Source organism: Chelonoidis abingdonii, chromosome 11, assembly GCF_003597395.2.
Source record: "Chelonoidis abingdonii isolate Lonesome George chromosome 11, CheloAbing_2.0, whole genome shotgun sequence".
NCBI lineage: Eukaryota > Metazoa > Chordata > Testudines > Testudinidae > Chelonoidis > Chelonoidis abingdonii.
In genome coordinates, this window is record NC_133779.1 from 5,536,263 (window position 1) to 5,558,331 (window position 22,069).

The following is a 22,069-nucleotide window of genomic DNA, read 5'->3' on the forward strand; positions in this document are numbered from 1 at the left end:
CCCCGTCTCTGAAGGAATTGGACATCAAGCGCAGCTCAGGTAGATTTCGGCCCCAGCCCACAGGGCGCTGCCTGGAAACCAGCAGGGTTTAAAAGTCTAGCAAAACTCAGCCCCAGGTCCAGCACAAGCCTGTCTAGACGCAGACCCCGCCTGGCATGACCCTGGCACCAGAGAGGTCCCTGCTGTGATCAGACACCTGTCCCCAAGGCTCTCGGGGAGGGCAGGGTGGGCTGCATTTCTCTTACCCACCCTTCCGCACACAGCACCCCAAATCCTGATTACTCCAGTGGGGGCAGCTCAGGGAGAGGCTCAGAGCAAGACTGCAAACAAGGAGAGTGTGTGTGTGTGTGGGGGGGGGAATCTGCTCACACCCACTCCCTCCTCATGCCTTGGCTACAGAAGCAGAGCTTGGCCCTGGAGATGAGATGGGGGGGGTCTTCCAGCCCATTCTCCCCCCCACCATATTCGCCGATCAGCCGTGGCACAGCTGTAGCTTCTGCTCAGCTGGGTGCATCCCTGCTCCCCCCCCCCGAAACTATAACCCCCCTAAACCCCTCCCCGCCACATACACTCCCCTGGGGGAAATTCACCCGCTGACGTCACAAGGAGCCAAACTTTGGCATTATCAAGTCAGCGCCCCTCCCCCACCCGCAATCAACCTCGTCTGCAAAGACTCGCCCCCTCCACAACCGCTACCCCCGAAAGCAACCAGAGAACTCAATGCAAGCCGGGAGAGGGGGCGCTTGTGACTACTGCCCCACTCCAAACAGAACTGGGGGGAACATTGCAAAGCGGGGTGTTATTTCAGACAAATTCCGGGGGGGGGTGTGCAGCCTCAAGAACATTACAGGTGATTATCTTATCTCTGCATAGCCGGGGAGGGGGAACATAGAGACCTATGAAAAATCCAGTGGGGGGGGGGGACTGCCAGCCCCGTGCCCCATAGTAAATACGCCCCTGCTTGCGATCTTGCTGACTCGGCAGTTCGCAAGACCCCGGGACGCGGGGGGTGCAGGGGCTGTATCGAGCCAGCCCAGCCCGGCTGCAGCCCGTGCATCTCCCCTCCGCCATCCCAACACACACACACTAGGCCCCGAGCCCCCAGATCGCCCCGCCTCAGGGGCCTCACGGGTTAACCCCGGCGTGTCTGGGCAGTGGGTGTCCCCCGCCCCCCGGTACCTTGCACACTGCAGGCTGCTGCTCTCCATGGCTCAGCTCTGCAGCGCTTCCTTTTGCACTGCTCCGTCCTCCCCCACCAACTCCAGCGAAACCCACTCCCCTGCAAGCTACTCCCCCTCCGCCGCCCCTCCCCCAGCCGTGCCATTGGCTCCCCCCCAGCCCGGGGCCCCCTCCCCGCCGTGCAGCCCTTGCACACTCGCAGGGCCTTTGTGCTGCTGCGCGAGGGGATTGGGCAGTGGGGGTGTCACTCCGGGGTAACCTGCTGCTGGCAGATGGCTGCCCACGGGAGCCCCTCCGCGGCCGCGGCCGGGAGCTGCGGGCCACGAACCGGCCCCGGGCCAATCCAGAGTGACCCCCGGCTGCAATGGGGGCAGGGCCAGATTCTGCTCTCAGCTCTCCTGGCTTCAATCCGGAGTCACTCCCCGACTGCAATGGGAGCAGGGCCAGATTCTGATCTCAGCCTCCCCCCCCCATGTCAATCCAGAGTCACCCCTGATTGCAATGGAATCAGGTCGGATTCTGATCTCAGCCCTCCCCCACCCCCAGTTAATCCAGAGTTAATGCAGAGTCACCCCAAGTACAGTGGGGGCAGGGCCAGATTCTGATCTCAGCTCCCCTGGGAAACTGGGGAAAGTCAATCCGGAGTTACCCCCTGACTGCAATGGGGTTTAACAGAGCTAAATTCTGATCTCAGCTTGCCCCTGGGGTCAATCCAGAATTACGCCCTGACTGTAACAGGGTCAGGCCAGACTCTGATCTCAGCTCTCCCAGAGTAAATCTGGAGTCCTCCCCTGGCTGCAGTTAGGGTTTGTCTACACTTAAAAGTTAATTCAGATTAAGGTAGAGTGTGAATTTAAAAGAGAACAGCTATTCCTGAATAACTCCGTATGTGAATGCTCTTATTCCAGATTATGGAGTGCCCTGTTCTAGTTTAGCTGAATCCACTTCCAAAATCAATTATGCTAAACCAGAACAAGGCAGGAACAAGATTGTACACACAGAGTGGATCTGGATTAGCTCCCTGGGTAGACAACCCTTTGTTATTATAATTAATCATGTTTATTCTAGCAGTGTCATGGGACCAGCCAAAATCAGGGCTCCAAACACAGTGAGGACCAGATTCTGATCCATGACATTGAGTTAAATCTGGAGTGACTTCAGCGAAGAGGAGGGAGTCATGGCCCAATTTGGATCTCAGTTACACCATATGGCCTCACTGCAATAGGTTTAGGGCTTAATCCTGATCTATTTCCTGGTGTCAATCCAGACTGGCTCCATAGACTTCAGTGCAATTCAGAATCAGTTCTGACCCGACTGGGAAATGCAGTGTGATCCCATTAACATCAGTGGAGCTGGAGCCTGATCCTGCTTGTAGTGACCCAGGGTAAATCTGGAGTGACTCTAGTGGGGGTCACTCTGGATTTACACCAGTGTAAATTGAGACTAGATTGACCCAGGAAGTTCCTGGCTACAGTCGAATCCTTTCTGAGTTGGAGGATCTGAGTCAAGCAAAATCCCCCTTTAAAATGTGATCTGCACAGCCAAGGCTAATCACATCCCTGGAAGAATGTATGGGCACATGGCCCCTGACAGTGTCATCCTACCCACGAGACAGAGGGTGTCAGGGCTGCGTGCCCCAAGCTAGCACACGTCGACCCGAAAACCACAGCACCACGATAAGCGTGTGTCATCCCCAACATAGTTGAATCATGCAACGCAGAGGAGACCGACACATTGTAACCACGTTCCCATGACATGTGCACATGGCGTGGCCCTGCAGTGGGGACAGGATGGAGCCGAGGTCTCACCCTGTTCCCCTCTTGTCATTGCATGTGGACATCAGAGCTACACTCCCCTCCCAGGGCAGGGGATAGAACCCAGGAGTCCTGGCTCCCAGTCCTCTTGCTTCTGGGAATAACCCCCACATGAGACAGTCACAACCACGGAGGCTATGAGGCTCATGACGGGGAAGCGATGGAGCCTGTATCTCCCAAATCAGCTGCAGCACAGGGTGCTGAGCTGGGCGGATGCTAAGTCAGGGAGCGCTGCAGCTACCAAACTCTCTGGCTTGCACCCGGAACCCCCAGGAATCCACCCCCCCCCAATTCACAGCATCAGCTCTGTGCATGGCCTATTGGGGTTGCATTGGGAAAGTGACATAGAGGGTGAAATCCTGGCCCCGTTAAAGATGATTTGGGGATCTAGTGATAAGAGTAGGGTGGGGCTGGGCGTGAGGACTCCTGGGTTCTCTCTCCAGCTTGCAGAGGGCAGTAGGACCAAGGCACAGAGCCGTTGACACCTAAGCCACTAACTCTCTAGATGATGTTAGGATAAGCAACTTCCCTGTCTCATGCCTCAGTTTCCCTTCCTAAGGCCTCTCCCCCGTGGCTGTTCAGGTCCTCAAGGGACCCAGTCCTACTCCTACGATTACGGCATTAACTGAGACTGATCATCCCACTGTGCCCAGCAGGGGGCAGCGCAGCATCGCCACACCCCCCTTTTACTCTGAGGGAAGAGGGTGGTCAAAAGAAACCCCCATTGAGCAGGGAGTGGACTGAGCTACCAGGGGTTGGAGTGGGGGGGTTGAGCCATTGTCCCTCTGGAGATAACTGGGGTGAGGCAAGCACCCCAGGTGCACACCAGCAACATGTCCACACTGCTCCCCTTCTTTTCTGGGGGACCCTGGAGTGGGGCAGGGGGCCAGGGCATTTCCCCTCCTCCCCCTGCCCAAGGCCTTGGGGCTGTCTCATGCTGGCCCTTGCTCCAGAGCAGGGCCTGACCACGAGGAGACGGGCACACCCTGAGACTGGGGAACCAGACCCCGACTTCAGGGTGGAGGAAGTCCAGCCCTGGGGGGTGGGGTCTTTGCTGGAGGGGCCAAGCTATCTGCAAAGCCCTTAAATCTCATCCCTCGCACTGGGTTTGTGCGAGAGGGGCCGCAGGTCGGGGATCAAACTGGGGCCTCCAGCGCTGACAGGACAAGCTGCTCTGCTTGAGCTAAACAGTCAGCCCACCTGCACACAGAGCCCCCCCATTCGCCCTTCCCTGTGCCAGGTGCTCTATGTGTCCCCCATTCCCCCTGCCAGAGGCTCTGTGTGCCCCCCATGCCCCCTCCCACCTGCCAGGGGCTCTCTGTGCCCCCCATTCCCTCCCATTTTCCTTTCTTTTGTCTGTCAGCATGTCCACATTGTTAAGCTCCATTGGGAGGGACAGCAGTGCTGAGAGGTCCGATTGTTGTACGGGAAGGTGTTGATGGCTGCACAGTTGTAGAGCCAAAGCTGCTACCTCTGCTGCCAGATGGTGGGGCCCCGGGGGGGGGGCTCTTTTGCCCCGTTTCTGATCTTCCCCTAAATCAAAAGGGTTCATAGATTCCAAGTCCAGCAGGACCAGTGTGGTCATCTAGTCTGACCTGCCAGATAGCCCAGTCCAGAGACCTGCCCCAACATAATCCATAGAGCAGATCACTTAGGTAAGACTGTTTTGTAAAGGAAAATCATGCATCACTCATCTATTAGAACGCTTTGAGGGGGCCGTCAAGCATGTGGACAAAGGTGACCCAGTGGATATAGTGTACTTGGACTTTCAGAAACTTTTGACAAGGTCCCTCACCAAAGACTCTGAAGCAAAGGAAGCTGCCATGGGATAAGAGTGAAGGGCCTCTCCTGGATCAGTAACTGGTTAAAAGATGGGGGAAAAAGGGAGGAATGAATGGTCAGTTTTCACAGTAGAGTGAGGTAGACAGTGGGTTCGCCAAGGAGGGATCAGGGCTGGAAAACATTCAGAAATGACGTGGAAAAGGGGGTAAACAGTGAGGTGGCAAAGTTGATAAATGATACAAAATTCCTCAAGACAATTAAGTCCCAGGCAGACTGCGAAGAGTTACGAAGGGAGCTCACAAAACTGGATGACTGGGCAACCAAATGGCAGATGAAATTCACTGTTGATCAATGCAAAGTGATGCACATTGGAAGCCACAATCTCAACTCTACATATACAATGATGGGGTCTAAATTAGCTGTTCCCACTCAGAAAAGAGACCTTGGCATCATCACGGACAGTTCTCTGAAAACGTCTTCTCAACGTGCAGCGGCCGTCAAAAAAATAGAATAAACAAACACAATGTTAGGAACCATTAGGAAAGGGGTAGATAATAAGACAGTAAATACCATAACGCCACTATATAAATCATGCACACCCACATCTTGAATACTAACTGGAGTTCTGGTTGCCCCATCTGAAAAAAGATATATTAGAACTGGCAAAGGAACAGAGGAGGGCAACAAAAATGCCTAGTGGTATCGAACAGCTTCTGTATGGGGAAAGATTAAAAAGACTGGCACTCTTCAGTTTTGGAAAGAGACGACTAAGGGGGATGTGATGGAGGTCTATAAAATCATGACTGATGTGGAGAAAGTGAAAGTGGGAAGTGTTATTTACCTCTTTACACAACACAAGAACCAGGGCTCACCTGATGAGATTAACAGGCAGCTGGTTTAAAGCAAACAGAAGGAAGTACTTCTTCACCCAACGCACAGCCAACCTGTGGAACTCCTTGCTGGGGGATGTTGTGAAGATGAATAGGTCCATCAGTGGCTGTTAGCCAAGATGGTCAGAGACACAACCCCATCCTCTGGGTGTCCCTAAACCTCTGACTGGCAGAAGCTGGGGCTGGACAACAGGGGATGGATCACTCTTCTGCTGATTCCCCCTGAAGCAGTTGGCACCAGCCACTGTTAGAGACAGGACACTGGGCTAGATGGACCATTGGTCTGACCTAGTATGGCCGTTCTTATGTTCTTATGAAAACATCCCATCATGATTTAAACAATGTCAGTGATGGAGAATCCACTACAACCCTGCGTAATTTGTTCTAATGGTTAATGACTCTCACCATTAAATATATACGTCTTATTTCCCACCTGGTTTTGTCTAGCTTAACTTCCAGCCACTGGATCATGTTACACCTGTCTCTGCTAAACTGAGGAGCCTGAATATGAGTCAATCTTTGTTCCCCATGTGTGTACTGATAGACAAGGTCAAGTCCCCCCTTCACCTTCTCTTTGCTAGGCTAAATAGACTGAGCTCCTTGAGTCTCTTGCTACAAGGCAGGTTTTCCAATCCTTTAATCATCCCCATCCCCTTTAATCATCCCTCTCTGACCCCTCCTGATTTATCAACATCCTTCTTGAATTGTGGGCACCAGAACTGGACCCAGGATCCCAGCCGTGGTCACAGCTGTGGCAAATACGGAGATGAAATCACCTCTCTGCGCTTGCTCCCCGTTTACACATTGAGAGCAAAGGAGCGAGGGAGCCACCTGCAGAAGTCTTGAACCCTGGCTCAGGAGTCCTACAAGAGCCAACTAGAGGTACCTGGCCCAGGGATGGGCTTGGGCCCTTAACCAGCCAATATTGATATAAGGGAGCCCCGATGGGGGAGCTGATTCTAGGATGTCTGCAAGGGTGTCGGCACCTAGCAGGGCAACCGCAAGCCCAACCCCAGAGCAGGTCACCTCATAAAAAACAGATAAAAGATGTCGAAGAGCCCTGGGGTGGTGCCGGGGGGACAGCGGGGGGCTTGGAGTTTTACTTCTGACTTTAATTTCTCTGAATCAAACTAGACCCCGAGAAGGGGGTTGTGAAGGGTGGCAGCTAATCTGGCTACAACATCCCAGGATGGCATTAGCCCTTGTGGCCACAGAGTGGCAGTGGGAGCTCATGCTCAGCTGATTAGCCGCCTCCCTCCCCCACCAAATCTCTCTTGGAGTCACTGCTTCCCAAGAGACAGTCCCCAGCCGATATTCTCTGATCCTAGAGGTACCCGTTTACCTGTGGCTGAATTCAAGCACATAGTATTTGCTTGTGCCCGGCTTCCCCAGCGATCCAGATCATCCTCTTCCTTATTTACCACTCCCCCAATTTCTGTGTCCTCTGCAAACCTGACCAGTGAGGATTTTATGTTTTCTTCCAGGTCACTGATAAAAATGTTAAATAGCATTGGGCCAAGAACCGATCCCTGTGGGAACCCCCTGGAAACAGACCCGCTCGATGTTGATTCTCCATGTACCGTTACATTCTGAGACCTGTCAGATAGCCAGTTTGTAATCTATTTAATGTTTGCCATGGTAACTTTAAATTGTTCTAGTTTTTAAATCAAAATATTGTGCAGTACCACGTCAAATGCCTTACAGAAGTCTGAGTATATTACACCAATGCAGTTACCTTTATCCACCAAACTTGTAAACTCATCAAAAAAAGGTATCAAATTAGTTTGACAGGAGCTATTTTCCATAAACCCATGTTGATCGGCATTAATTACATCACCCTCCTTTAATTCTTGCTTAATCAAGTCCTGCATCAGCTGCTCCATTATCTTGCTCAGGATTGATGTTTGTCATATAATTCCCCGGGTCAACCCATTTACACTTCACACATTAGCTTTCTTCCAGTCTTCTGGAATTTCTCTGGTGCACCAAGACTTATTGAAAAATCAACATTAACGCTCCAGTGAACTCCTCAGGCAGTTCTTTTAAAGCTCTTGGATGCAAGTTACCTGGGCCTGTTTATTTTAAAATGTTCAACTTTAGTAGTTTCTGTTTAACATCCTGAAGAGATACTAATGGAATGGAAAGAGTGGTATCATTGCCATATGATGAGACTATATCTGTTTTTCCCCTAATGAAGACATGTATTGAATAGTTCTGCCTTTTCTGCATTATTATTGATAATTCTACCATTTCAATCTAGTAATGGACCAATACCATTGTCAGGATTCTTTTTGTTCCTAATGTATTAAAAAACCTCCTTCTTGTTGTCCTTAACTCTGCTGGCCATAGAGTTTGCCTTATGTCCCTTGGCTTCCCTTATCAATTTTCTACAATTTCAAACTTCTGATTTATATGCACTATTATCAACTTCCCTTTTCTTCCATTTGTTATTTATATTTATGTTTTGTACAGCTGCCTTCACTTCCTCTCTAAACCAGGTTGGTTTTGTAACCATCACAGCCCTCTTCCTAGAGTGTGGCCTTTTGGCCATTTGCTAAGGTCTTCTTAAACGATTCCCAATTATCATTCACATTTGTCTGATTAAATTCTTCCTCTCGGCTGATTTGGCTCATGATTGTTTTCAGCTTTGTGAAACTGGCCCTATGAAAGCACCAAGTGTATATAATACTTATCTGAACTTTATTGTGCATGCACATTATAAATGTGATTAAGTCATGATCACTTGTACCTAAGTTAAGATTAATTTTTAGTTCTGAGGTCAGTTCCTCTTGATCAGTTCAGACAATAGTATGACAGAACACATCCCTGTATTCACACCCTACACACTATTGTAATAATATTTGTGCAAAGTATGCCTTGTAAGGTATCATTTGAAAACCCACAATCTGCTGAACATTATTGTCCTGGTACAATATGTGTGGCAACATTGTATGTGAACTTATAAGATTCCCCTGTATGGTGTTATTAACATATGTTCCAAACTCCACAGCCCTGCCCAGACAGGTCACAGAATCATAGAACATCAGCCTTACCAACCCAACAAGACCAAAAACCATGACTTGCATCCCCTCCAAACCTTGAGGTTGGCTTAAAAATCATGAGGGTTTTCTAACTTGGTCTTCTCACAAAGTCCCAGCTCTCAGAGTCACGGGATTACCTGAGAATCTCAATTTTCATTTTTAAAAAATTGAGTATCTGGCCGATTGGGCCCCTTACACTGTCAAAGCTCATCAGGCCCAAGCAGTCATTGCAGAAAAAGGATTCAGAATCTTAGGGAGCAACTTCTAACCCCTCCTCCCCACCACATCCATCCCAACACTTCCAGTGGCTTAAGCAGGACACTCCTCCAAGGCTCTCCGCCTCCCTTTCCCAGCCAGCTCCCCCGTGCGGGCCCTGACCGCAACTCCCCAGCCAGCGCCTGGGCACTGGTCCTGGAGTCAGCTCCACTGCAGTGGGCAGGAGGGGAAGCACTGGCCGCCCCCTGCCTGCTCACTTTTGGCCTTGCTGTCCCTCAGATGGGGGTGCCGAGGCCAAACTTGAGCAGCCATACGTCCCCCCTCTGCCAGTGGTCCCAACTGCAATGTCCGGAGCAGAGAGCCAAGCCCAGCCAGACCCCCAGGACAAGAGCTGTTTCAGCTGGGCCAAGAAGCTCTGGGACATGAAAGAGGGACGGTGCCACGAAACACAGGACTTGTGGGACATCTACACTGCAAAACGGGGGTGTTCTAAACTCCTCTTAGCAGTGGGAGCCTATAGGGCAGGTGGAGGTGGAACTCAGGCCTGCCCCGCCAGCGTCCAATCCCACATTAAGCACACCCCTTTCTTTGCAGGGTGGCCACCCCCACCAGCAGGCATCGTGTTTGCAGGAAGGGGGCAGACAGAACCAGATGCAGTCAAAGGCTCAATCCTGGGGGTTGAAGAGAAGCCGGTGGGAGCTGAGCAGTGGGCTGGGTTGGTGGAGATCCTGGCTGAGCACCCCAGGGATGGGGGGGCGGTTTGGGGGGGAGGTGTTTCTGGCCGGGGAGCCCGTCCCTGCAGCACTGGGACAGCCCTCTCTGGAAAACTCTGTAGCCAGGGTTGGCTCCCCACAGCTGGCCTCTGTCCAGCCCTGACAGCTTAGGGGGGGTGGGGGTGGGGCTGGGCCCAGCACGAAGGGAAAGGAGGTGGCAGGGCACCCGCTGTGTGTGGGGGGGCACAGGGGCTCGTAGCCGCAACAAATGCTGGAGGGAAATGCTGGGGAGGGGCTGGAGTGGGCAGGCTGGAGGACTTAGCTGTGAGGCTGCTGAGAGACAGGGCAAGGGGGGGCAGGAGGCAGCGGCAGGCAAGGGGGTGCCAGGGGCAGGGCAGGGGTGTCAGCAGCAGGGAATGCAGCAAGCGGGCTACAGGGAGGGAAGGGAGATGGGAGGTGGTGGGGGGCAGGGACAGAGGTAGGGGGTAGGGATCAGAGGGATTGGGGAGGGGCATGTGGCTTTGGGGGTAGGGATAGGGAAAGCAGGAGATGGGATGGATTGGGGGGGCAGGCCGGGGGATTATGGGGGAGCAGAGATGGAGGTGGAAGGAGGGGAGTGGATGGGGAGGGGCAGGGATGGCGGGAGAGGATGGGAAGGATTGATGAGGAGCAGGGACTCTGGGAGGGGGAGGGTGAAGGGGGGTCTATAGGGCAGCGATGGGAAGGGGTTAGGAGGCTATGAGGGGCAGGGACGGGGATAGGGGAGGGGGTAGGGGGCTCTAGGGGCAGGGCTGGGAGAAGGGAGAGGGGTTAGGGGGCTTTGAGATCAGGGATGGGGGAATTTTTGGGGTTCTGGTGGCAGGGATGGGGTTGGGGGCTCTGGGGGCAGGGATGGGGGATGGGAGGCAGGTATGGGGGTAGGGGGAGGGGACTCTGAGGGCAATGAGGGGCAGGGCTCAGCCCTTGTCTATACACAAGTGTATCCGGCTTCAGCCCCTGCAGTCAGATGGATGCTGTTGCCAGCACGGGCGCAGGGAAGTGGGATCCAGGTGCTGGCCTGGGGGAGCTGTCTGTCCCCGTCCCCACATGGGGGAACCACTCCCTGTACTGTCCCCGGGCACTCCCGTGTCCCTGCCCCCACAGGCTGCACATGCCCTGCATGCAACACTCTCTGCCCACCAACCTGACACTATACAACACACACACTGCACATGCTGTATACACAACGCACAGCATGCACTATATACAGTAACTCACAATATACACACATGCTGTGTGTAATACAATATACGCACAGTGCACACACTGTGTGCAGTACACAGACACAAAACACACGCTGTGTGCAACACGCACACACAACCCACACTATATATGAATCAAGACCCCACACAGAACATACTCTATACAAAGCACAATGCATACACTATATAAACAACACAACACCCACTGTTCACAATACACAGTAACTCACAATATACACAATTCACACTGTACATAATACACACATGCTGTGTGCAATACACACACACAGTACACCCATATTTTGTTCTTGGTAAGTGCACAAAACACACACTGACCACAGTACCCACAAACAACACACTAGGTAGAAACAAACCCAGAGCTATAAAGAGTGTTATTGTGTGTTACTCCTGGGAGAATTCTGCACCACTGCGTGGTGCAGAATTTTGCAGAAATTAACATTGTATGCACAGAATGTCCTTTCCCCCACAGAAATAGGCTGCAGTGCTGCTAGCCGCCACTAGGAGTCACTGGACCCAGCAGAGGCCAGCTCGCACATAGAAGACACTGCCAGCATGGGGCGGAGTGGGGGGGGAGGAGCTAGACCAGCGGTTCTCAAACTTTTGTACTAGTGACCCCTTTCCCACAGCAAGCCACTGAGTGCAGCCCCCCTTATAACTTAAAAACAAATATATTTAACACTGTTATACATGTTGAAGGCAAAGTGGGGTTTGGGGTGGAGGCTGACAGCTTACGACCCCCCATGTAATAACCTTGTGACCCCCTGAGGGGTCCCAACTCCCAGTTTGAGAACCCCTGAGCCTAGAGGGTTTCTGGCAGCTGGAGTTCCCACCACACTCTGAGGGAAGGAGAGGCAGGAAACTTGGACCCAGCATCAGGCTGTTTCTTCCTCTGGATCTCTGAGCTGAGGGTGGGGCAAGTGACTGGGCAAGGGGTGTCCCTGCATCTGGTACCGGGGACATGTGGGGATGGGGTGCGGGTATCTGGGCTGGGGTGGCCCCATGGCTGGGCTCTGGGAGGAAGGGGCTTTGGGGGAAATGGCTGGGGAAGGCCCCGCAGGTGGGCTCTGGGTGGAGGGTTGTGAGTGTCTGGCCCCCTGGCTGATCTCTGGGGAGGGTAAGGGGGCAGAGAAACAGGAATTTGCTTGTCGTAGGGGTTTCTTTAACTCTCTACTCCTGGGTGAATTTCTCTGTGTCTGTATTGTTACAGACATACTTGCTGATGGGTATTTTGAAATAAATTACCAAAATAATTGGAAGTGGTATGATTATATAGTGCTATTTTGACAAAATTTTCAGAGTTTTAGATTACCGTGCGCAGAATTTTCAATTTGTTTGCACAGAATTTTTAATTTGTCGGTGCAGAATGCCCCCAGTAGTAAGTGTGTGTACATATAACGGGCGTATTTGTGTGTCTGGGTAAACTGTGTGTACGTTGTGTATATTTCAAAGGCCCATAAAGGGTATGCATGTGTGTCCCTGCGCCCTGCACAAATGTGTGCGTACAAGGAGTGAGCAACTATATCTATTTGTGTATGTGACACTCAAGCCGTATCATCTCCCCCCCGCTGTCCACACTCTGCTATAAACAGTAACGCGCTCAAAGCACTAGCAGGGGACTAAGACGACGTTATTTCATAGGTACCTTAAAGGCCTGTTATCTGGTGCCGTCAAGCCCCAGTTCGGTGCCCCCTTAAACAGCAAGGGCCAGCCTTGTAAATATACAGCAGCTAAAGAATTGCCCCCAAGTTGCTTTTACAGGTCAAACGGAGCAACCGCATGAAAACAGAAACAAGTTTCCCTCGGAGAGAGAATGCCCCAACAGAATCTCTTAGAACACACCCGTCTGAACATCAGCAGGGCTCGGTCACTTGGCATGTGGGTCTGAAAAATCAGTCCGCTTTATCTTGAGCAACCAGTTTGCATTTCTAGTGTGTTGCTTTCTGTATAAGAGCTAAGTAGGCTTCTTCGTTATTGTCATTACCATAGGGAAAGACAGTGCAAAATTAATCCTGAATTTCTTTCCAACAATCTACCTATTTCTTTCTTCCTTTCTCTGTGTTCTTCCCCTCAATGATCTGATCTTGTTGCCCACCAAAATCAAACTTTCAAATCATCTGGACCAAACAAACTATTCCCAGGCCTTGTTTCCCGTCTACGCTTTCTGATGCCAAACATATTTCCTTCTCAATTAAAAAAATCTCGAAAAAGAGAGAGCTTCAGAATCTCTCTCTGCTTTCCGCCTGCTTCTCGGGTGGCAGGTTTTGCTTTGTTTCTGTTTTAGTTTCCTCTCCAAAAAGAGAAAGTGTCATTCTGCAAAACTGTGAGCTTCGAAAAAATGACACATTGGAGATTTTAAAAAGACCCAATCTTTTTCTTTTAAATGCAATTTGCGATGCAAGAGCCTTACTGATATGAAACCATTTTAAAGGGCTCCACCAGCTCGGTTTGTTATTGAGTCAAAATACCCATTAATAGCAGGATAAGGCTGTAAGTAGAGTGAAATTCGGGCCCCACTAAAATCAATGGAAAAACGCCAATAACTTCACACAGGCAAAGATTTCCCTAAAATATAAAAACCGTTTGTTTGGGGCTGGGATCAATCCTGCTTTGTTGAAATCAATTGGAACTGTCATCATGGGTTGTAGTGTTTGACTCTGACCTTAGTGCGGGAATTGAAATGAATCCCTAAAAATAATGGTAATTTGCGTATTTTTCAGTGCCATAACATCTTGTTTGTTTATAAAGTGACTTGTAATGCGAGCAGAGCTGGGTAATAGATGGAACTTTGTTATGATTATTATTTAAAAGCCTCCTTCACACAGTTCGAAAAATCTCATGTGGAAAGTCAGATCTCGAATGAAGGGGAATTCTTTTCAAATGGTCAAAAATCAGCAACTATCCATACCGAAAGGCACACAGGCCTCACTTCGCGGGGGCAGGGGGAAGGAACGATTTGATTTGATTTCCTTTTGAAACATACTCATCCCAGAAATGCCCTGCCACTGGCCCTCCGATCATTGGACAATTAAATCCAATCGCACAGCAATTTCTGATGCCAAAGTTCTATTTCGCAGCCACGTCTCAAATCCATACGAGATCTGTGTCAAATTACGGCCAATTAATTATTCATTCTGTTTTAAGCAGAGTGGATTGTTGAACCAATATCTCCCATGTGACCTAGCCAGAAAAGTCTGCTGGAAGGGGGAATATATTTAATATTTGACATGGATCAGAAGGGTAAAGCCAGCTCTGTTTTTTCTGATCGCGACTCTGTTCCTTGGGTTGGGCTGAGATTTCGCCGTAGGCTGACAGTGCTGATTTACGTAGATTGCATCTGATTCCCCAGATGGTGTAAATCCGGAGGAGTGGGGCCGATTTGCCTCTCGGTGCAAATCAGGTGCAACCCTATTGCACCAAGCAAGCTCCAGATCTACCCCCGCAGTCACCAGTCAGGCCGGTGCTGGCGATGTGAGAATCAGGCCCATTCTGCTGGTGAGGATGGTTCAGGGGACAAGAGATGGGGGGCTGGGCTAGTATAATCTGCCGGGCGCGATTGGCTCAGCGGCAAGCCAGCAAACCCCTGGTTGGCCGGATGGAGAGGGAGCCCGAGGTTATAATGACCAAGCGTCAAGGGAAAGTCTCTGGCTGAACGCTTGGCTAGCTGGATGGGCCCCTTGGCCACAGGGTGCTGCTGGGGACCCAGGAGGCCATCCCACAGTGATGGAAGGGTTAACCGGAGCCAGCTTCACCCTGAAGTCTTCCTTCAGCATCACAAGCCTCCTCCAAGACGTGGCGCTGAGTGACAGGCCAGGGCAGCCTCCCAGAGGGGCTGCCGAGACGGATCCTGCCATGGCCAGCAGCCGTGGGGGGGCCGGGGAAGACAGGAGCGCAGCAGCAGCGGCAAGAGGAGGAGGCGAGCTGGAGAAGGGAAGGGGGGAGGCGCCGGGGAAGCAGCACGACAAGCCCCCCTTCAGCTACAATGCCCTGATCATGATGGCCATCCGGCAGAGCCCCGGCCGGCGGCTGACCCTCAACGGCATCTATGAGTTCATCATGCGCAACTTCCCCTACTACCGGGAGAACCGGCAGGGCTGGCAGAACTCCATCCGCCACAACCTGAGCCTCAACAAGTGCTTCGTCAAGGTGCCACGGCACTACGACGACCCGGGCAAGGGCAGCTACTGGACGCTCCACCCTTCCAGCGAGGACGTCTTCATCGGCGGTACCACGGGGAAGCTGCGGAGGAGGGCGCCCACCGGGCAGGCCAAGGTGGCCTTTCGCCGAGGGGCTGGGGTGGCCTTCGCCAGCGCGCTCTACTGGCCCCTGCCTCCCTTCCTGGCCCTGCCCCAGCAGCCCACCCCAACTGCCGGCTACGGTTCCTACTCCGGCTCCTACTCCTCAGCCTTCTGCCCTGGGGCAGACGGGCTCTTTGGGGGAGGGGACGTCCCATACGGGGGGCATCACCAGCAGGTCACCGCAGGCTCCTCCTTGTCCTGTGGCTTCTCAGCACCCAGCACCTTCAATTCCTTCAATCTCCTGGCGGGACAGGCCAGCTACATCTTGGCCCAGAGACCACAGCCTGCGCCAGCTGGGACCTCTCTGTTCCCAGGCTACTTGGCCTCTCTGAACCAGGGCTCTCCCTTTAACCCGGCTCTGCCCTGAATGCACCCACCCTCTGCTAGATCCAAGCCCTCACAGAAGGCATCTGGCCCTGGTTTGCGTCTAAAGCACCCAACGGCGTCCGGCCACCAAAGGTCAGTTCTGGTGGGTTCGTTTCTATCCCGCGCTGGTTCAATTTCCAGCTGCTCTCCTGGGCACTTAGCAACTGTCTGAGACAACAGCGCAAAACAGGGCCAGATCTTCCATTGGTATGACTCCCGTTGTGAGATGATTTCCACCAGCTGGAGATCTGGCCTCTAGATCCTCCTACTGCTTGCTCATATTTTGAATGACCAGAGCCACCTCCGTGTAAATCACCAGTGCCCTCAACAGAGCAATGCTGATTTACGCCAGCTGAGGATCAGGGGTAAAATTGTCAAAAACCCCTCAAGCACTTAGGAACCGTTGGAAAATTCTCCCCCAGCTCCTGATTTTTCCCCTGGTCTTGTTGGTAGGAATGTTTTCAATCGGCAGCAGTCGGCTACATTTTGCATGTTCCTTCCTGACTCTTGTAGTGGTTCGGTTGCTTTCATTTCTGTATTATGCTTTGAATTTTTCAAAAAAACAAAAAAATGCCGAAATGCCTTGGGGCCAGAATCCAGAGCCTGGTGCAAATCAGACTTCAGCGAAGCAACGCCAGTTTACATGAGGTGGGCATCTGGCCTTGTATCATGTCTCTTTCATATCTAAGGACTGCAGAAATAATTCCCCGTGGTATTGTTTAAAGGGAATCCAATTCTTTGCATTATTGGATTGTGTTTTAAGAGGAAATCCTGAGGTCATGGAGTTTTTTTTGCAGCGGGAGATATGCATGCACTTTTTTTAGGAGCCTTTTGGTAAAAGTATTTATTTAAAAGCGTACAGCATTAAAGAGAAAACCCCAGAAAGCCCCGGTCTTGCAGACATTTAACACACATGAGAAAGTCTACGTGTGTCCCATGGATCTCAGTGAAATCGAGTTTCAGGGTCACTTTCAGGGTCACTCTCCTAAATTATTACTATTTATGAACAGTCACATTAGTATTTATTATTCATATTATTTAACGATCACCTGAATTCTTATTACATATTAATGATCAGCCTTATTCCTATCTGGTGGCATGGTTGTTTAAGACATCACATCTATGCAGACTATCTAGCTAATAAAACCAGATTCTCATCTCGGTGGTGCTAGTGTGACTCCACCGCTCACACTGGTTGTCCAGATTTGTGAGTAACCAGGGGATCAGTCCCACTGCTTTTCCATATCCCGACTATTCTTCTGTGAAGGGATTGATCCGGCATTTAAAGCAGCGGGCGGACTGCGGCTGAGAGCAGAATCAAGTCTGAGCATTTTTCTTTGGCGAAATGACCACGTTTGGGAGGTCTGGGGGTGGGGAATTAGGGTGACCAGATATCCCAATTTTATAGGGACAATCCCGATTTTTGGTTCTTTTTCTTAAATAGGCGCCTATTACCCCCCACCTCCATCCCGATTTTTCACACTTGCTGACTGGTCACCCTAGGGGGGATCTCAGTGACAGGGGATCGGAAGTTTTGTGAAATTAACAGGGCAGGCTAGTTTTGAACCAGTTGGCGGTTGAGGATTTTGGGGCTTATTTGTAATTGTTAAAGAATATAAAACTGATCTGCAAACAAAGAAGGCAAAGCAACGGAGCAAAATGGCATGAGAATCTCAATAGAACCAAATAGCTAATGCGATTCACAGGAAGTGGTATCCAAGCTTTAAAACGAATTCACTTTAAACAAAAAGATTTTTTTTACTCAAATACATTTTTTTCCAACTTTCAGGAAATGTGTTTACAGTTTAAAACAAATAGCAAAAGGGCCAGACTCCCACCTAGTGTAAATCGGTGTAGGGTCACTGAAAGAACTGGGCCTATCGAAAACAGCTGAGAATCTAGTCCAGAGATTTTAAAAGGTTTTACTGATTTGTAAAAGAAATTAGATTGGGATTAATGGAAAGGACAAGCGATCTCCCCTGCTAAAATCTTACTCATGAGAGTAAATGTGTTACCACGAAGAGCCTCATGGAGCTTAAGAGAGTTACTCATGTGCATAGTTTTGTTTTCAGGATCGAGCCCTCTGCTTCTTGGATTTTGTAGATGTTGAAAACCTAAACCAAAATGTTGAATTTTTTGTTTAAAAAGAGACTTTTTCCTCAACCAAAATACTGTCCCCGTGGAGCGAAAAAAGCATTTTGTTATTTTTTTCTGCAGTGCATCCAAAATGTGTGTGTCAGAGGGGGAAAGAAATTGTACATATTTTGCAACGGTCGCTTAACGTTTTGCTCCATACTTAGAAAGGTGCTTTGCAAAATAACAACATCAAAGCCCTTTCTTGTTAGAAGAGAGATTTGGAGGCAGAATCCAGCCAGATCTGGAAAAGTTCAGATCCATTAAACTTCAGGGTTGTTTTTATTGTAAGTACATAATGTGAAGGCCCAATCCTTTAAGCATTGGCTGATCAGGGCTTGTGTCATGCATTGTTTTTAAATGCTGCGGTTCTATTCTTGAGAATGCACCAAAGAAAATCTAGAGAATAATTTCTCAGAGGAAGATGATTGTTGTTTCTTACCTGGGAGATTTGAAAAATGTGTCATCTTAGTGTCCTACCTGCATAAGATTATAATACAAGGTCCATTCTTGCTTTCCCTGAAGTAGGTGACAAAACTCCCATTGAGCTCTGTGAGAATAGGGTGGTGTTTGGGTGTTGTATCTCTAGGAACAGATCCCCAGATGGTGCAAATCAGCCTCCTCCCTCAGAGACAATGAAGAGACATCCATTCACACAACCTGGCCTGCTTACACACTTGTTCAAGCGGCAGAATTGGGTGTATTGGGGGAGTTTTTTGTTTTTAAATCTAATAAATGTTGTTACTCCCATATTTGGGCCCAGTCCCTCTCCCACTGAAATCTGTGACATGACTAAGGACTATGGGCCTAATCCTGTGCCACTGAGATCTGTGGGAGCTTTCCCATTGCCGTTAGTGGAGCAGGATCTATCCCTCAGAGCTATCTGCAGCACAACTTAAGGCCCCTTAGGGCCCCAGCCATAGAGCAAGTTCTCTGCAGGAGGATCCCTGCACCCGTGGAACTAGGATGACCAGATGTCCTGATTTTACAGGGATAGTTCTGAGTTTTGGATCTTTTTCTCATATAGGCTCCTATTACCCCCCACCCCCGTCCCAATTTTTCACATTTGCTGTCTGGTCATCCTACGTGGAATCGCTTGGGCCTAGGGGTTGCAGGATCGGGACTCTGCTCCCCCAGGGGTCCAGTCCAAAACCTTTGCCCACAAGGTGAAATCTGTTCAAACTCATTAATCTCCTCCCTCTGCAGCTGCAAGAGCTGTGCACGACTGTCCCCTTCCAGGGGTTCCACAGGGCAGTTCAGGTGGTTTAAAGGGAACGCCATAAGCTTGGGAACCTAGTCAGTTTCAGACACAGAAAGGTCGGGATTGCCAGACAGGATCAGAGCCAGGGTCCATCTAGCCCAATATCACCTCTTCCACAGCAGCTGCTTCAGAAGAAGGCAAAAGCACCCTGCAGCAGCAGACCTGGAATAATCTGTCTCCAATGAAGATCTCCTCCTGATCCCTAATTGTTAAGAGATTGGTTTAAACCCTGAAGTGGGAGGTTTTATCTCCCTTCTTAGTGCGGACTGTTCTAACGCTGGGTATCCTTGTTAGCCCTAGAAATGTCCGGTCCCTCTATGAATCTTGCAAAACACACGGCTTCCGCAATGTCTAGTGGCAGTGAGTTCCCCAGTCTAATCTCACGCTGTGTGCGCAAGTCTTTCCTTCGCTCTGATTGGAATTTTCAACCTTTTAATTAAGTGGAACGTCTCCCTTATCCTTGTGTTGCTGTAAGAACAGAAGCTCCATATCTCCCTTTTCGAGACCTTTCATTATCTTATAGGCTTCTCAGATCCCTTCTCACGTGTCTCCTTTTAAATGTAACAATCACAATCTTTTTTAATTGTCCTCATAGCAGAGGGTTTGTTGTTGTTTTTTTCCAGGCTGCTGATCATTTTCAGGTAATGACTTAAATGTCATTCCAGGTCCGATTTCTGCCCTCTGCCCATTTTTGAGGGTTTAAAATAACATTTTCATGGTTCGGTTTTGGTTCATGTTTTCTTGCTGTACAAGACACAAATGGGCAAAATGGACTCACTATGCAAGGCACGGCCCTGAATTGAGAAGACAGACAAGGCGTGAAGCAAACAAACTGAAAAACAGAACATTTCCCCCCTTCTCTAATCCATCAGAGATCTTGGCTCTCGTTCGTGACATTAGTAGCTAAACCTGCTGCAAAAAGGGGAAAAAAGCATGATTTTTTTAAATATGTTGATGGCACCCTTTTAAAACTATACATTTTTGGTCTCAATGTTACAGAGCGAAAAAGAAGAGAAAACGGCTTGAGGTGTCCATATCCTTGGTGTTGAGTTTGAAATGGTGTTTGAAAATATATATTTTTAAGATTTCAACCACTTTCTGAAAATGTTTTGCAGTGTCCCCTGAATACCGAAGTCCCTTTTGTGAATGTTTACAAGAATAAAACCAGAGCAAAGCTTCCCACTTATCTTTCTTGTTGCGATCACAGCCGCAGCCTGGGGCCATGGAAAACCACCGTACGATGAAAATGTTTTTCCAGAAATCGCTTCTTTCTTCGGTCAGGTTCTAAACACGTAGCCACGTCCCCAGCTGGGGTAAATCAGCCGTCACTCAGTTGGAGTCCCTGTGGGCCAGATCCCAAGCAGGTTTAAATGTACCCAACTCAACTGAAATCAGTAGATCCCCAGTTGATGAAAATTGGAGTGAATGGGATTAGGCTGATTTCCACCATCTCAGAACCTGGCCTTTTTGGTTTTTTACAAACATTGTCCCCAACTAATATTTTTTGAGTTGCAGTCTGGCCCAGCGTGATGGGACTGGCTGGCTCAGGGGGACGGGGAATGGGACACAGGGCCTTTCCCCTTGGATCAAGATCTAATTCTTAGGGTCCCCTACCCCATGTGGGAATATACCCATCTCTAACCTGAATACAAACCGGAGCTCTTGATTTGGCCTAGGAGCGGTGATTTTTTATGGTGTTATTTATTATCCTTGATTATTTCACAGTATCTGAGCAGTCCAGGACCAACCTGACAAATCATTTGTTAACAATGATCCCCCGGAGGGCTGCTCCCCATTTACCAAGATTAATTGCTCTTTGCTGCCTCTTTAAGGGTCTCTGATATCCGGTCCCACCAGGAGATGGGAACCTGAGCCGTGGCGTTAGTGTGTGAGCTGTCTGCCAGAGCTGTGAATGGAATGACAGGCCGGGTGGGACCTGTCAAAGTGAGATCCTGAGCTTGTTAATAAATAATAATTTCTCATGTTTCTCCGGCGCGTTTAACTCCAAAGCACTTGACCCACTGTGCATGTGGGAATCGCTGAGATGCAGCCACATCTGGGGTGGAATCAACAGCTGTTTAGACAGGGGTTACTCACCAAGGGTTGAGATGCAGCTGCCTCTGTGATGGGATGTGTCAACTGTTTAGACAAGGATCACTCACCCAGTGCCGAGACGCAGTCACATCTGGGCATGGCGTGTCAGTTTATGCAAGGATCACTCATCCAACATTGGGATGCAGCCACCTCTGGGGTGGGGCACAGCACCTGTTTACCTTCCTGAGCTCTTTTTGCCTTCAGCAAACAGGCCTGTTGCCACGTGCATGTAACAAAGGGACTGGAGGGATTTTCACAACCGCTGTTATTTTATTATTAGCTATTAACCATGTATACATAACCTACTATAAATGCGCAAAGGGGGCCAGGAGGGGGCACGGCTCCAGGCAGAAGAAAGCCAGGAATGTCGCCTACAGATTGTGTTTCCACCCCCATCCCCCCAGCCCAGCATAGACTCAAGCCTGCTGCCCCCACCCCTGTATCTCAGACTCCAGCCACAAGTGAGACCCAGCGTGTACCCTAATTTTTTCAGTATTGCTTCCCCAAAGGGGCCATGGGTGTGAGACACTGAGATCAAGCCCACTGGCTGAGATGAGTTTGGGGAGGAACTGAGGCAGGGTTTGAGCCCCAGGCAAAATAACATTATGAGAATTGTACAATTTTGCTGTCGTGGTTTTTTTTTAAGGGGGGGGCTGTATCGTGGGAACCTTTTGCTCAAGTGACCTCAAATTTGGACCAGTCATCTTCCCCAGCTCCCACTGTGACACACAGCAATTTTCAAGAAAATCTGAGGCCACGTGTGGATTTCAGAGCGAAAAGCGGCCCTGGAACGTCTCTCTCACCGGTCAGGCTGCCGGGCATCCCCAGGGCGTGAAGAGTTTGGTGGTCCCAGCCTAGTTCCAGCAGGCCATGTCAGAAAAATCAGCCACCGTTTCTAACCGGGGCTAACTGGTCCCCTCACTGGCAGTCACAGCAGAGAGGCCATGAGCCACGGAGATTGGGCCCCTCCCTCCCCTAGAGGCGAGCCTCGGAGATCCAGTCCCCAGGGTTCTCAACTAAAAC

General features: G+C 50.2%; 1 protein-coding gene across 1 annotated transcript; it reads left to right on the forward strand.

Annotated features, from left to right (window-relative positions):
* Nucleotides 1-14,617: 14,617 nt before the first annotated feature.
* On the forward strand, nucleotides 14,618-15,805 carry LOC116835289 (forkhead box protein G1-like). Its single transcript, XM_032798014.2, has one exon. It carries the CDS (start codon nucleotides 14,618-14,620, stop codon nucleotides 15,557-15,559), a length of 942 nt encoding a protein of 313 aa, XP_032653905.2. The 3' UTR covers nucleotides 15,560-15,805.
* The last annotated feature ends 6,264 nt before the right edge of the window (nucleotides 15,806-22,069 follow it).